The sequence below is a fragment of the Mustela putorius genome, unplaced genomic scaffold (assembly GCF_011764305.1).
Source record: "Mustela putorius furo isolate JIRA1106 unplaced genomic scaffold, ASM1176430v1.1 tig00003845_pilon_pilon_pilon, whole genome shotgun sequence".
Taxonomy (NCBI): domain Eukaryota; kingdom Metazoa; phylum Chordata; class Mammalia; order Carnivora; family Mustelidae; genus Mustela; species Mustela putorius.
This window is the reverse complement of record NW_025421998.1, coordinates 26,080,318-26,097,333: the sequence shown is the minus strand read 5'-3', so window position 1 is coordinate 26,097,333 and position 17,016 is coordinate 26,080,318. Positions and strand designations below refer to the sequence as shown.

General features: G+C 37.6%; 1 protein-coding gene across 6 annotated transcripts in view; it reads left to right on the top strand.

Moving 5' to 3' along the window:
• The window catches only part of CACNA2D1 (calcium voltage-gated channel auxiliary subunit alpha2delta 1), a 503,137-nt gene that overhangs the window by 379,506 nt on the left and 106,615 nt on the right, over positions 1–17,016 (top strand). For all 6 annotated transcript variants that reach the window (XM_004739625.2, XM_004739624.2, XM_004739622.2 and 3 more), the window contains exons 8-10: positions 2,887–2,956; positions 5,315–5,365; positions 7,735–7,834. In XM_004739625.2, the coding sequence (XP_004739682.1) occupies positions 2,887–2,956; positions 5,315–5,365; positions 7,735–7,834 (221 nt within the window). The remainder of the gene's footprint in view (positions 1–2,886; positions 2,957–5,314; positions 5,366–7,734; positions 7,835–17,016) is intronic.

The window sequence follows — 17,016 nt, the reverse complement described above, 5'->3', positions numbered from 1 at the left end:
TAATTTTTTAAAATAAGGAATTATTGTCACAGGGGTTAGAGTAATGAGGGATTGGCTCTAAGTACAGATCACTCTGAGTGACACAGGACTGCCAGATAGAGTATGATATGATGTAATCTGTAACAGCAACTGCCCCTGGACTTGAGATTGCTGGAGGAGGCAACCTCAATCCCAGGTGCCTCTGGGCTGAGATCCAGATCTTGCTTTTTTTTTTTTTTTTTCCCTTAAGATTTTATTTATTTGAGAGCTATACCATGCAGCCTGCATGGGCTGGGGGAAGGGCAAAGGGAGAGGGAGAAACAGGCTCCCCTGCTGAGCAGGGAGCTGGACATGGGGCTTGATCCTGGGACCTGAGACCATGAACTGAATGAGCCAAAGGCAGACATTTAACCCACTGAGCCACTTAGCCCCCCACCCCCCGCCCTGAGATCCAGATCTTATAGGGGACACTTCCATGCCCACCAAATGACCAGAGGTTGCTATGATGTCTTGCTAGAATGGTTTGCTGGTAATTCATCCTTTAGGGTCCAAAATGTCTCCTTGGAGGCACTCTACTAGAAAAGTAGTCAGGGAGTACTGCTGGCCATTGTTTTCTGGAGAGTCTGTGAGTGCTCCAAGACCTACCCAAGTTGTAATAGTGGGGCTGGGGAAAATACAAGACACGGTAGAAGCCAGACACCAGGAAAGCCTCCCATGGCCGGAGAGCCTTTGAGCAAACGAATCAGAAACAGGAAGCAAAATCCCTTTTCTCATTGAGTGTCTCATTCATCATCTGCTGACAAAGCTTAAAATTGTGCTCCTTACTGAGCAAAAAATATTTAAAGAGCCCAGATCCTTTTCATAGAGCAAGATAAATGGGTGAATTTGAAGCTGAGAGGCAATAAATGTATACAACCATCAAAACATACTGAAAGGGGTGCCTGGGTGGCTCAGTGGGTTAAGCCACTGCCTTCGGCTCAGGTCATGATCTCAGGGTCCTGGGATCGAGTCCCACATCGGGCTCTCTGCTCAGCGGGGAGCCTGCTTCCCTCTCTCTCTCTCTCTCTGCCTGCCTCTCTGTCTACTTGTGATTTCTCTCTGTCAAATAAATAAATAAAATCTTAAAAAAAAAAAAAACATACTGAAAGGATATCATTCATTTGAATTTGTAGTTATCACCTAGACTGTGGCTTGGGGAGTCAGATATTATAGAGGACTAGTTGAACGTGAACTGGCATATCTCCCGCATGCTTGTTGCTTTATTCCAGGGCTCCCGGAAAAAGAAAAAGTGAAATGTTACCTTGCTGGCTCTTAAGTTTTTGCAAGTGCAGATTGTAGGAATAACAGTAATTTTATCATTTCATTTGCATTGCCTATATTGTAAATGGTTGGTGGAAGAGGGCTATATTTAAACTCTTTTATATAAATGTCCTTTAAAATGAAAGTCTTTTTTTTTTAAAGATTTTATTTATTTACTTGACAGAGATCACAAGTAGGCAGAGAGGCAGGCAGAGAGAGGGGGAGAAACAGGCTCCCCGCTGAGCAGAGAGCCCCATGTGGGGCTCAATCCCAGGACCCTGAGATCGTGAGCTGGGCCGAAGGCAGAGGCTTTAACCCACTGAGCCACACAGGCGCCCCTAAATGTCATTTTATAATATAGTTACTAATGAGAAAGAAATTTTGTAGGTAAGGAAAGACTCAGAAGTTATCTATTTTTTGACGTAACCTAATTGGCCAAATTATTGTACTTGGCTGATAAACTTGATTCACGATACAGTTTTCCATAACTTCCATACTTTTCAGTAGGGAAAAGGGCAAAATAGATTGGGAGGCATAAGTCACGTGAATTATTATAGGAATTTTCCCAAGAGCCGTATGTTCAAGGAGAGGACTTCGTCAGCGTAAAATGATCATCTGATTTATCAGCTTTTATTACTATCCATTAGGTCTAAGGAGTGTGTGTGTGTGTAAAACATTTAATTTTAAAGTGTAGATTTGGTTAGAATAAGTGTAAATTAATTGCATTTAAAAGCAATGCAGATGGGGTGCCTGGGTGGCTCAGTGGGTTAAGCCTCTGCCTTCGGCTCGGGTCATGATCTCAGGGTCCTGGGATCAAGTCCTGCATCGGGCTCTCTGCTCAGCGGGGAGCCTGCTTCCTCCTCTCTCTCTCTGCCTGCCTCTCTGCCTACTTGTGATCTCTCTCTGTCAAATAAATAAATAAAATCTTAAAAAAAAAAAAAAGAAGCAATGCAGTTAACATTATTTTTCTGATGATTGCAAAATGATAAAGGCTCTGTAACTAACACAAGATTCTTGAATTTATACTTGAATTACCTCAAATCATTCAAATAAATTTAAGAAAAAGGCTTTTCCATGGATTTATTTTAATTCTACTTTAACTTTTTAATTATAATCACAAATGTTCTGGCCGTCATTGAATTTGTGAAGACTAAGATTAAAGAAATCATGCCTTCATGTAAATAATAATTCAAGAGAAGATAATAAAAGTATAAGGATCAAATAATTGAAAGTATAATTTACATTAGTGGCAGGTAATTTTTCTTTTAAGGTAAATTTTGATGTTAGTAGAGAGGAGGTAAGATGCATAACCTCTGGACACCTGATAAAGCATGTAAAGTTAGCATCCAGAAAATCCCTATGTGTACAAGTTAGTTATGAAATAATGTGAAAAAAGATAATTGACTTCTGTTAACTTTCTTTTATACCACTGCATTTTTTGCCATTTTAAAAAAAGGCTAAGGGTATATAAATTAAAACACCCATTTTAACTATTGCTGAGGAATGTTTCAGTGGAATTTTATGAATTTTAAAAATATCTTTCTAGATCATATCTACTATGTTGATTTTGTTTCTCTGTTTTTAACTTAACTTCTCTCTTTCTTGTAGCTTCTCCATGGGTTGATAACAGTAGAACTCCAAACAAGATTGATCTTTATGATGTACGCAGAAGACCATGGTAAGAATTTTTAGGTAGCTGTGAAAAAATGAACTAGACAAAAGAAGGTCACATTTTTTGTGAAAAAGTTGAAAAGATTTCCATTTTAGAATGAATATTGTCTAATTATTTTAAAGAGCTAGTGAGGTTTTTTTTCCCCCAGCTAATAAATAAATACAGTTAAAATTCAAGATGGTGAGTTCAAGTGAGCAATAGTAGTGAAAATTGTTGAAATGACTTATTAAATGATTTCAAATGGACTAGTTTTTAAGTTTTATATTCAGTGTCCCTCTCTGGATCTCTTTTAGCCAGCAGGGGTTTCTACTGAAAAGCTCCCAGTTTGCTTGGAGTAGAGCTTTAATGAAGTGTCTCAATAGAGTAGAAGGTGGTTTGCCTCTGGCAGTCAACTAATGAGACCTGGCCCCAAGATACAAGCTGCCCCTAGTCATGGTCACATAGCTTAGGTTTCATTCTCCCAAAAGGAAAGCTGCTTTGTTCCTCACTACTAAAGCAACTCTTCTCTTAACATGTACCTCGAAAAATAGCAAATAGCTCACGATTGCACTCACTGGGAAACAACTATTAAACTTGTGCATTTTATTTCCATTTTTAAAAAATGTATTTAATGTGAGGATTGATCTTTTTTAAATGGGTTCATATTTTGTACAGTACACTGCTTTGTAACCTGTTCTTTCATATCAATACCTTTGAGTGCTTATGCATGAGAGACATGCTTAACATCATTTTAGCATAATTATATGGTAACTTATTTTGAAAATCTACTACTATATTGGACATTTAGATTATTTCTACTTGTGAGGGTTTAAACAAATTCCAAGATGCATGATGATTGAACCGAAGAAATATATTCTCAACTTTTAAAATGTCCTGTTAACCATTCCAGTAGCGATTTACATGAACACCAGCCACAAATGATAGTATCAGATATTATTAATCCACGTAATATTCTTGTTAATATTTCTCTAGGTGTGGTGGCCCTGGAGCTATGGGTTGTTGAAGGGAGGCCAAGACTGGGATATCACATAGATAGGGTTTAGAAACTATTGTTTTGGGGAAGACCTTAGAAGCAATGTGCCAACCTACTAGCCTGTCCTCTCAGATCCCAATGGAGAAGTATGGCTGGACCACTGCAGATGTTGGACTTGAACTAGATTTGTCTTTCATTGGAATATTCCAGCAAACCTGCCCCTTTCACCTTCTTTTTTCTTTTTTTAAAATTTTATTTATTTATTTGACAGATAGAGATCACAAGTAGGCAGAGAGGCAGGCAGAGAGAGAGAGAGGAGGAAGCAGGCCCCCTGTGGAGCAGAGAGCCTGACGTGGGGCTGGATCCCAGGACCCTGGGAACATGATCTGAGCCGAAGGCAGAGGCTTTAACCCACTGAGCCACCCAGGCACCCCCCTTTCACCTTCTTACAGAGAAATGGACTTGGGTGTATGTTATAAACTCTGTTTCATGAACACGTAGTCCTGAGTAGATACTCACTGTGTTGGATGTTGTCTGAAAATGAATTGGCAGGTTTTCTGCAGAGAGGCCTCAAAGATAACTAAAACGTTGAGTTCAGGTTTAGCTTTTGCTGTTGGATAAATCGGAACCCCCCCCCCCAACTCCCGCCAATCAGGTTGTGGGCGAGCAGCATGAACTTTGGGGGATCACTCACCTGCAATTCAATTTATCGCTACAGTTGGGCTGGGGGGCAATGTGAGAATCCATATTTTGAACTGGTTCTCCAGGTGATTCTCAGACACTAAAGTTCTGAGAGGCACCACCTGAAACTCTTGGGAATGTTATACATTACTCTGTTTTCAATCACTTTATCATCACTTTGTATTACCCTTTAGTATTACTTCTCTGTTGATAGTTGTTTTCTCACATTCCTAGACCACCTAGCTCTTGCTGTGTTTATTTTCTGCATTGAAAAATAGGATATAATCTTATAATTCCTTAGAGTGAGTTTTAAACCCCATGGTCAATAAACTGGAGTTTAGGATACACACACACGTGTGTGTGTTTGTGTGTGTGTGTGTGTGTGTGTGTGTGTGTACACATATATGTATACATATATATATTTTTTCCATATCCAGGAGGTAATTTCTTTTGCTTCTAATATTAGAACACATCTCTTGATCTCTTGTTTTATCTGTGAAACATATTCTGCCTCTGACATCTCTATTATGTTAAATGGAGCTTTTTAAAAATTGACATTGTAGAACTGTGAGTGAAAACACATTGCCTACTGAGATGCTTGAAAAAAATACCTGATCTAAAAAAAAAAAAATCAGTGAATGCCAATTCAAAACATATCAATGTTTAATAGTTTTCAAGAGAAAAAAGTATTCATATGGTCTTTGTTTCAGGTACATCCAAGGAGCTGCATCACCTAAGGACATGCTTATCCTGGTTGATGTGTGAGTAGTTAAATATTCTCTCTTTATATACTGAAAATTTAGGAAGATAACAGTAATATGTTGGAAGTAGGTTGGGTTAAAAAAAAAAGCAAAGAGAAATTATGATGACTTTATATCCAGGGAAAAAAAGCCATATCAAGATAATAACAAAACAAAAATTAGCTTACAGAAAATAAGAATCTACATTGGAATTAAAAATTATGGCATATTTCTAATGTCTGAGCTTTTTGAAAAATTATTCTTTTATTTCAAATTTTTGCTTTACATTTTAAACAGGATAAAGTATTTTGTTGATAAAACTTAGCAGTTCCTGGTACCCCCCCCAAAAAAATATTAGTTGTCATTTAGCTACTAACGATTCACATAATTTATAGGAATTTATCCACAGAATAGATAAATATCAAATATATTAAACGCCAATACTGGGACTTTTTAAAGAGAAATGCTGGTATATAGAAGGAATTGCATGAGTTTTTGTATTGGTCATTTTACTTTTTTTACATCCCTCAAGTTAAGGGGTATGTGTGTGTAATCTTCTAATAAAATTTAAGATGAAATTGCAAGTATATAGAATATAATAAGTTTTTAAGAGCAATGCCAAAGAGCTAAAAAACAAGAGGTATAAAATGCTTATTTTCCTTGAGAGAAAAAGTTAAATCTTCTTAAGTTCTTTGTCATACTGGAAGAAACAGAATCCAATGTTTTGTAGACAGCTAAATCCATACCAGAAGCTAATATCATAATTTGAAAACACTTAAAAATGATCTGAAATAAACAAGTTAAAAACCTATCACTTAGCCTGAGAAAGAAAAGATAAAGGAATTCAACATATTAACTTACATGTTAATTCCCATTTCATTTCTTAAAATATATGTAAATCAGAACATATTTTAATTAAATTATTATGGAGTTATATGCTAATCCTTGATATTCTTCTTAAGTGTAAACCTAAGTGGTGATTCAATATGGTATTAGCTTTTTGGATATGTGATAATTCCCAGAAATAATTCTTCATATTAAAATCTTTAGAATCCACATGTATATTAGAAGATTAAAAATGCATATCAAGTTCAAATAGCATTTTTAAAAATTATTTCAACAAACATGTATGGAAGGTCTCCTTTATACGATGTGATAATGTAGAGACAAAGATGATTAAGATGTCTCTCAAAAATAATTCAAGTGTATTAGTGAAACTTAACCATATTCCCAAGTAACTAAAGTAATTGTAGAAGGTGATAGACGTAAAGTATGACCCAGTACTAAGAGTCCATAGGGAATAACACTCTCATTGAAAGTGTCAGAAAAAACTTAACACTAAGGAAGTAAAATTAGAATTGATTTCACAAGGTGGGCATGGGAGAGGAGGGGACAGAGAATGGAATTTCTGGTGGAAGAATTGACAGGAGCGAAGTGACATAGGTGAAAACATTTGGGGGGCACTGTATTGAGCAGAAGAAAGTAAGGAAGGAAGGAAGGCAGGAAGGGAATGAAAGTCTTTGAATACAGAGCTCTTGTGATCACTGGCTAGTTAGTAGGTAACTATGAAATATTAACAGTATTAGCTCAAGATGTGTTTCTAGAATTTTCACCTGTTTGCATGGCGAGGAGTAGAGGCTAAGAGTTGGATGGAGTGGCTGTTACCCAAGCTCAGGGTCTTCAGGTAAGACGCACCTGACACAGGGTGGAGAGAAGATGGAGAAGAGGCCACCTCTTGGGGAACTGAGAAATGGAATGAAAAAGAGAGGTTGTCTGAAAGGGTGAGAAAGGTGAGAGGAAGGAGGAAATTGGTTGACTGAAATCCAGTCAGATTGGTACTAAGATCATTAATAGGGAAAAAAATATGTGTGGGCGTAGTTTGCCATTCTGTATATTGACCCTGTAGTTGATTAACAAAGCCAGAAGTCTAAAAGTGGGGAAAAGTTGAGAGCTCTAGAGACGAAGAAGGGGGAGTTAGTTGCCTAGAGGTGAGTCGCATGGTGAGATGAGGTCGCCGAGGATCCGTAGAATATGTAGAGACGAGAGAAATAAGGGCTAGAACCCTTCAACCTGGCTAACAGAGCTGGTATTCGGTATCTATTTCTTCAGTAAGTAAATATGTCATGAGTATCTGTAATTTCTTAAAATCATCCCGGGACATACAGTTTTCATCATTATAGTTAGAAACGTATACATTCAGATGCTGATAGGAAAGATAAAATTCCTTACAATATATTTCTACTCCATCAGAAATGTGACTCTCTTTACTAAATTTTGAAGATAAAATTACTTAATATTATATAAATGACCTAGAGTTAGTGGGAAAGTCTCCTTTTGTTAGGATGTGTGGTGTTGCTTCAGTATGTGGTCATAGATCCATTGTTTTATAGGAGTGGAAGTGTCAGCGGATTGACACTTAAACTGATTCGAACATCTGTCTCCGAAATGTTGGAAACCCTCTCAGATGACGATTTTGTGAATGTGGCTTCAGTAAGTATAAGATGACTGCATTTTTGTGGAATTAATTCTGCAATTTCTTTCTCCCTCCGATTTTAAATATTTCATAGTGTTTTATCACTGATAGGCTGAGGTAGGTCTGATCTGTGATAAAGCTGTCTTACTGAGCAGTCCTCTGCTTGTTGCTAATTCTCCTATGCTTCCAAGCCAAGGTTCTTTTTGAATGTCTAAGGCTTTTCCCATGAGTGAAGTAATTGAAGTAATAATGAAGAAAAAAAAACACAGCAGATACTCTCCCCTCACACCAAGGAGCTTAAACAGGTGACATGAACCCTGTACTTGCTGTTCGCTGTAACTCCTAATAAGTAGCAACTTGGCAGCATCATTAGATGGCAATATTCTCTTCATTATAATACTCAATTTTTCACACTGGACATGTACCCATAATGTATTAGGGTTTTTTAAACTGAAGTGTAATTACGCTACACAGTATTACGTTAGTGGCAGGTATACAACATATTGATTAAACAATTCTATACCAATGGTATGTGTTGTCACCATCTATCACCGTACAATGTTAATAAAATATTGTTAACTATATTCCCCATTCTGTACTTCTCATCTCTGTGACCTATTTATTTTATAATAGGAAGTTTGTCCCTCTTAATCCCCTTTATTTTACCCATTCACCCCACCCACCTCCTTTCTGACAACCACTGGTTTGTTCTTTGTATTTAAGAGTCTCTTGGGTATTTGTTCATTTGTTTTGGTTTTTAGACTCTACATACAAGTAAAATTATATGGTATTTGTTTTTCTCCACCTGACATTTCACTTAGCATAATACTTTCTAGGTCTACCCATGTTGTCCCAAATGGCAAGATTTTTTTTTGGGGGGGAGGGGTGCTGAGTCATATTCCAGTGTGTGTATCTCACTCTGTCTTTCTCCATTCATCCTTTGGTTGATACTTAGGTCACTTTCATATCTAGGTTATAATAAATAATGTTGCAGTAAACATAGGGGTACATATGTCTTTTTGAATTAGTGCTTTTATATACTTTGGGTAAATACCTAGTATTGGAATTACTGGATCATGTAGTATTTGTGTTTTTAATTTTTTGAGGAATGTCCATGTTGTATTCCACAGTGCCTGCACCAATTTACGTTTCAGCAGTAGCGCATGAAAGTTTCTTTTTCACCACATCCTCCCCAACTCTTGATTTTTTAAATTTTTTTTTGTCTTTTTCACATTAGCCACTCTGACAGGTCTAAGGCAATATCTGATTGTGGTTTTGATATGTATTCCCTGATGATGAGTGAAGTTGAGCATCTTTTCATTTGTCTGTTGGCCGTCTGTCTGTCTGTCTTCTTTGGAAAATATATATTCAGGGCCTCTGCCCATTATTTAATTGGGTTATTTGTTTTTTGTATTTTTGGTGGGGGAGGGTTTTGAGTTACAGGAGTTATGTATTTTGGGTATGAACCACTTACTGGATATATCATTTGCAGATCTCTTCACCCATTTAGTAGGTTGCTTCTATTGTTTTGCTTTTGTTTCCTTTGTTTTGCAGAAACTTTTTATTTTGATATAGTCCCAATAGTTGATTGTCTTAGCAGCTATATCTAGAAAAATGTTGCTATGGCTAATGTCAGAGAAGTGACTGCCTGGTTTCAGATCTCACAGTTAGTTCTTGAACCCATTTTGAGTTTATTTGCATATGGTGTGAGAAGATGGTCCAGTTTCATTCTTTTGCATGTGGCTGTCCAGTTTTCCTAACACTGTTTGTTGGAGAGACCATCTTTTCTCCATTGTATATTCTTGCCTCTTTTGTCATGGATTTATTTCTGGAAGACTCCAGAAATAATGTTCCATTGATCATTGATCATTGGACATTGATGCATTGATCAATGTTCCATTGATCCATGTGTCTGTTTTCCATTGATCTATGTGTCTGTACCACACTGTTCTGATTACTTTGTAGTATATCTTGAAATACAGGATTGTGGTATCTCCAGATTCGTTCTTCTTCCTCAAGATTGCTTTCGCTTTTCAGGGTCTTTTGTGATTCCATATAAATCTTAGTGTTATTTTTTTCCATCTTTGTGGAAAATGCCACTGTATCCTAATAATGTATTATGTATTCTCATAATGTATTAATAATTATAATAATGTATTATGTTTTCAAAGTATTGTTAATTTAAAAACTGATATGTCAATGTGCTTTTTAAAAAATCTTATTTCCAAAGAACCATAGTAGACCTTCCTACTCATAGGTAAAGAAAGTCAAACTCTAAAGCAAATAAAACAGACTAAATGAATGTTAGCACATCTCAGAATTTAAGCAAGATATTTCATGATCATTTATTGGTATATGATTCACATTTGAAGTGGTTATATTGACAGAGATGAAAATGAGCAATTTGTGGTGAGGTCATTTTGTATTGAACATAAAAGAAGAGATTTGTCTTTGAAACCCCTTGGAAGGATGAAGTTAAAGCAACTTCCTTCACTGGAAGGGCACCCCTAGGAAGAAAGTAGTTAAGAGAATCAAGTATCATCTCTCTGTTAGCCTGAGCTCCAGGTAACTGGATGTATGATGTTTACGAAAAGGAAGGGGATTTATAACTAAAATGCTTTTCACAGGATATCACTGGCTTAGGGTAGCTATAGAACCCAAGATCAATGAGGCAAGACTTTGTAAAAATGTTCCATAGGTGATACATGCAAGGAAGTCTGTAAACCTCCTTTGGAGACTTCTTCTTTTCTGGGCCACACGTGTGTCTCCACCACAGTGAGGCACGACCTGGTCTTTCAGTTTCCTAAGGCTGCCGTAACAGAATGAGACAGATTGGGTAGCTCAAACTATAGAAAAGTATTTTTTCATGGTTCTGTAGGCTGGAACTCCAAGGTCAAGGTGCTGGCAGGGTCAGTTTCTCCTGCTGCCTCCTTCCTTGGCTGGCAGATGACTGCCTGTTGCCATGTCTTTAGATGGTGATCTGTCTGTCCGTGTATATCCCTGGTGTCTCTTCTTATATGGACACCAGTCCTAGTAGATGATGTCCTTATCCTAATAGCCTAATTATAACCTAACCACCTCTTCGAAGACCTTATCCTTGAATACTGTTACATTCTGAGGTACTAGGGGTTCGGACTTCAACATATGAATTTGAAGAGATGCAATTCAGCCCATAACCTCTGGGGACCCACAGTCATTGTCCAGATCTTGCTCTGCTTTACCCAAACCTTCACAATCCTTTAGCTTGGCTGTATCCTTGATATTATTTCATAAAGCTTGATACTGCCTAAGATCTGATTTGTCCCATTCTTATTTTATACTCTGCTCTCTACGTTTGCTCAGCACCTAACAAAATGTGAACAGGTAAAATGTAGTCTCTCAAATGATCAGAAAGGTAGTTATTTAGGATCACTTGTATCATTTATCACAAAACATAACAAAAGAGAAAGTTGTAAAAACATTAAATTCGATATGGATTTGGCCTATCTAATAAAATTTATATAAAACCAACAGATATTAAATATGGTCATTGCCTTAAACTGGCTTCTGCCTGATTCTCACTCATGGATTCAAAGTCTGGTAGTTGATTTGGGACATGATCCCAGGAAAAACTACCAGTTAAAGGAGTGTGGAATTGCGTCAAGAGAAAGGAGATAACCAATTAAAGGATCTCAACTTCATTTAAAGGAACTTTATCCTACTAAGAATCTACTACTAAAGAATCCCAGAAGCTGCTTAGAATATGAACTTCAAAGTTATTCTGCCAAAATCCCTAAAGATCTGGGGTTTTCTGTGTCAGCCTTCCCCATATGTGGGCAGAGTAGATTTTGGCCACAGAAGGGGAAACTGAGACCAAAAGTTGTAGGTAATGGTAGTGAGAAACCTCACCAGTGCCCTCTTTATCCAGTCACTGATCCTTTAAGACGGGTGACTGCTCACAATTAAAACAACAAACAAACCAAAAAGCCCAGCTGAGAATACATCACGAAGGAGGGTTGCTAGCATTAGAACAAAGGTCCATAATTTATACTTATCTTTTTTCTTCTCTCATACCCTTTCTAATTTCCCTGCACATTAACTCTCTTGTCGGCAGCTTGATTCGTGAGATGGCCTGAATTTGAAACCCAGAGGCCTGGGAATGCACAGTCTCTGTGTGTGCATTTCACAGTGGCTCCTGAAATTGTCTAGTCTTCACCGAGAACGGAAGGTCTTGCATGAGTCCTCTGAGTTTTATGCTTGGTTCTGCTTTCCCCACATTATGTAGGAACAGCCTTCATGACGATCTCCTTGTCAGCTAGAGTTCTACCAGATTTTTTTTTTTTTTTTTTTGCATGTAGTTTACTGGCTTGAGAAATCCAAAATATCGAGATAGTAGGTATAGATTTAGGTTAAATGAAATTCTTAATGTGACCCTGGTGGGAGCACCACCTCAGCTTTATACCCCCACGTGGAAAGTAGAACATTTGTGGTCAGTAGAGCCTAAAGTTGCAGAGACAGGGTGAGCAGATTTCCCAGATAGCTCACTCTCTGTGGTGGTGAGAGACGCTGCTCCCACATCCATCCCTTAGTTCCCACACTCCTTCATTCTGCCTTTTTGGGGCAGAGCCAGTGTGGGGAGGGGCAACCTGATTTGTAGCATTTGTTAATTTTCATAATATAAATACTCCCACCGCAGCTGATTTCAAGCTACCTATTATGTGAGGTCAGCCGGCTTTAATGATTCCTGAAAAATACACGTTTTAAGTTTATTTATTTTTAAATGAGCAGATACAAGCTGGTGCCAGCACATCAATGAACATAGCACCGTAGTCGAGAGTACATTTTATATCTTGAAAGACAACATTTCAACTCAAAGACTATCATCCCCAAGCTAGAGCCTTCATTGTGCATTTAAGAGACTGCCCAAGTGTTTTATCACGTGGGCAGCTCCTAAATAGGGCTATAAATGGTGGCCCCAATGGATCCCGTGTTCATGTGCCCATTATTGGACCTCATTTCCCATAAAAGAGGTTCTTGGTTATGCAGCTGATGCACAACCCCATGGTGATATCCCATGATAGTGAATCAGGTAGTATGTGTACCTGGGAGAGGCACCATGAACAAGAAAGGAACTCATAAGTGGAATGTTTGTCAGTAACAAGAAACAATGTATCCCACCCCCTCTAGAGGTATGAAATTGATGATTATCTAATTGACATGACGTTGTCGGTTGTCTTTTTGAAAGGTGGTATTATATTGAAGAATAAGCATTGGACAGTTGGTTGGTCATTCGCCAGTGTCTGTAGCTATATTACACTAGGTGAGAAACAGCCCATGCTTTTAGGCCCAAGTATAATATTCTCTCATGTCTTTTTTTCCTCTCTGTGTGTGTCTGTTTCCGGCTCCCCCCCCTCCCTGCTCCCTTCCCCACTACCCTGCTACAGCATTTATGGGCCCCTTTTGCAAGCACTACATTTGCCACACAAAAAGGCTGGATGACCTCCAGTGACAACTCATCTACCCAGTTGTTCAGTACTTTGTGATGAATGCTGTTTAGTAGTTGTTGATGTGAAACAGAGCAATTTGCACTTTCCATGCCTACTCTGTAGGTACATCCTCATGCTGCTTCTCCAGGATACTTTGTTTGGGGGAAGGTCTTCCAGCCTGGCTCCTCCAGGGCCGTGGTCAACCATTCAAGCCATTTGCCACTGTGTAGGAGTCTGTGTGTCTCTTCTCTCAAGCTGCTTACTCCTCCATACCACACTGCTGACTGGGTGAATGTTGCCTCATGATCCCTCAGCATCTCTTCCCTGCATATCCTCCTAGGACCTTCTGGTTCCTACTATGCAGATCTTGTATCTCTTTCGTTGAGTAGTCTCTCTCTCTCCTTGTTTTTGTTTTCCTGGAGCAGAGACTTCTTTGCCAGATGGGACGTTTTGAGACCTTACCTATTTGTTGCTTAAAGCCATGAGGGAAAATGAGATCAGATCTTCAGGAGAACCCCTGTCATCTTTTATGGTGTTTAGGAACAGACAAACTACTGCCTTTTAGGTGGAAGAGGTTACTTCTGCCTATCCAGAGGGTATAGGGGAATCTGGAAGTTCATGGTTCTCAGTTGCACTCACCTGGATATTCTACACTTAGGGTCCCGTGATTTGCCTAGCATTGCCCCTGTAACATAGAAGCCTGACAAGGCTCCAAATGCAGCGTCCTTTTTAAGGACATGCTCTGAAAGGCACGCCTGTGCCTATTTCTGGCAAACGTTGACTTCACAACAGGAGATGGGAATCTCTTCATTGTTTGCCCTAGAAGTCTTCTGCGGTTCACACTCTGCCTTCAGTTGATAGTTCACTGACTTGATGTTCTCATTTTCTTCAGTGAATATAACAACAACCCACCAACTCCAAGCCTTTATGATTAATATTGCGACTATATATCTGAAATGGTAGGCACCTCCCCTTCAATCTATATTGTGTTCCAATCACTGGAGGTGAAATGCTTAGAATTTGTGATGCTACAGCCTCTGAGGGGTTTTCTTGACTCTAGTTATGACGGGTATATGGTCAGTTCCCAGTGGAGTCTTTGTTGTCATGTGGTTGGTGAGTGTTGGTTTAATTCTACAATCCCATCCCGAGGATCTGCTTCCTAAAACCTCTGCGAGTATCAACTTAGACTGGATTCCCCCAGAAACAGTCTCTGAGACAAAGATTTAAGTACAAATCATCTATTGAGAAAGTAACTCTAGGAAATACTTAGAGAAGTGTGAGAAGTTTAAAAGAGAGAGAGAGAGAGAGAGAAAGAAAATAAATAGTAAATAAATAATAATTTATTTGATGGTTTATCAAATAAATCACCACTCTGCATGAGTACAGCTTAATGCTCTGGGTAGTTCTAAGAATCCGTCCATTACATGAGTCAGAGTTATCCCTTCCAAGAGGAAAATGGGCTGAAGTATTTAAAGTTAATTGTTGCTCCCAGGGGACATCAGTTCTCTGGGGTTCCCAGGCCAACAAGTACACAGGCAGAGGGCTTGCAGAAATGTCAGGCAGTTAAATTTGGGCTGGCGTGCATGGAAATAATGGATGGGACATCAGTAGCATCTGCCTTAGCTAGAAACTAAACAATGCTATTAATAAATATGCTTTAAAAAGAATTTTTATTTAAACAGCAGAAATGGATTTGAATGTTGTGGTTTCCACATTTAACCAGCAATTAATGGATCTTTCTTAATTAAATCACTTAGATGGGATTGACATTGGGATTGTTAATTGCCTGACAAGTCTTAAAGACCATTACTTTTCTTAAAAATACTAAGGCTTTTAAATATGTATTGTTTTAAAGAAAATTGTTAACAGACTTCTTAAGAAACATAATTGCAAGATACTTCCTTGTGGTTTCTGTGAGCCAGTAGACCTTGTTGGTTCATTGACAGCTCTTCTCAGATCCATACTTGTGCGTCCTTACTTGATGCAGCTTGACTGTGTAGTAACAGGTGCATTGGCAAATGGAATATGTTGATTGTAGAAAGAACTGGAAATAGTGTGTCTCAATATCTCAAGTTAAATATGAAAATACCCAGTTATGTATTAAAAAATCGGGAAGAAGGATGATACTGGAAAATGCACCACCTAGGGAGATCTGTAAGGCAAATAATGCAGGAAGCTATTTGAAAGATGAAGCCATTGTGATTTCCCACTCTCCTCCTAGAGAAATTTATTGCTGCTCAGCTCCTGTATATTGTCTTGTTTAGTTTCAATTAGCTCCTTTAATTTACTTTCATCATTTATGATCCTCATTTACCATAAGAAGACATTTTTGCCAACTATATTCTGAATTTTTTATTAACTGTGTACTGTTGTTTGATTTTATTATTTCAGAAAAATCGTTAGTGCATTTTCATGATTGAAAAGTCACTGATTGATTTTAAGTGAGCTGATTATTCCAGGCATAAATTTGCCCTTCACTAATCAGTATGAACAAGATCTCAGGTAGTTATGTGTTCATTTTTTATCTTATTTATGTATTAACCTTCCTTTAATCACAAGTCATAGGGACTTTTCAGTGTGATTTTTTTTTTTTTTTTTAACACTGCTTTTGTGGCAGGAACTACTGTCTGTGTTTTCCATGGTAACTCATTTAGTCTTTACAGCTGCCTTGTGAGGTAGGTACTATTACTGTTCTTAGAAGACAGAATTGGAGCACAGCCATCTTTGTGTATGAGTCTAGATATAACCACAAAGTTATGTGGCTGAATGCTGAGGAAAATATAAAATGTATTTACTGATTTTATTGTGAAATCTGATATATTTCAAAATATTGGAATTGTTAGAATTTCTAAGATAGAATATGATTAGGTTATAAAAGCAAAAAGAAATTACTTTTAAACCTAGATTTATTCATTTTTACAAAAAGAATTATTTTTTGTTTTGGTGAAGGGATTCTTTCAGTAAATATTTCCGTATTTTGGCTTGTAAAATCACATATGAATTGGATTGTTCTTAAAATTGCATCTGAACACTTAAACATTATATTGGATTATACATTCTGCCTAGGTAATATATTTTCTTTTAATATATGTATTTACTTGCTTTATCGTGCCTCTTTTGCTCCTATCAACTATATGCTCTTAATTGCATTTATATAATATTTAATATCAACCAAATAAACTTAATAGTTTAAAAGAAATTCTTCAGCTTTATTAATTACCATGCTATATTTGGAGCTATAAAATGCCTGAAATTGATACATGTAAAGAGAATGAATTATTATTCATTATTTTGGTAAGAGAAAAGCAAAAATATTTTTTTGTCTTCAACAGATAGGTCTTTCTCATTAAATACAAATTTTACAATTTAATGACATGGAAATTCTAAGGACATAACTCTTCAAAATGTATTTATAATGTCCTGGTGTGTGTGTACACACGTGTGCATGCATTTTTTTTTTTCCTCTGAAACTGAAAGTCTAGGAAAGAAATGTTGGAACTTTTAGTTTTTATAACTTCAGGGAGTCATTACATTAAGGCACTCAGGAAGCCTGTCGTGATTGTGTAATTAACTTTGACCGTAATTTTTCCACAAAGCCATCACGCATTTCTCTTCCTTCTCATACCAAAGCTCGTGTGAGTCATCCAAAGAGCTGGGATGCAGTAGATAGGAGCACTTGCCAAAGTTGCCTAGAACTCCAGACAGAAAACTCTGCCAGCCTCTCATTTTTAGAT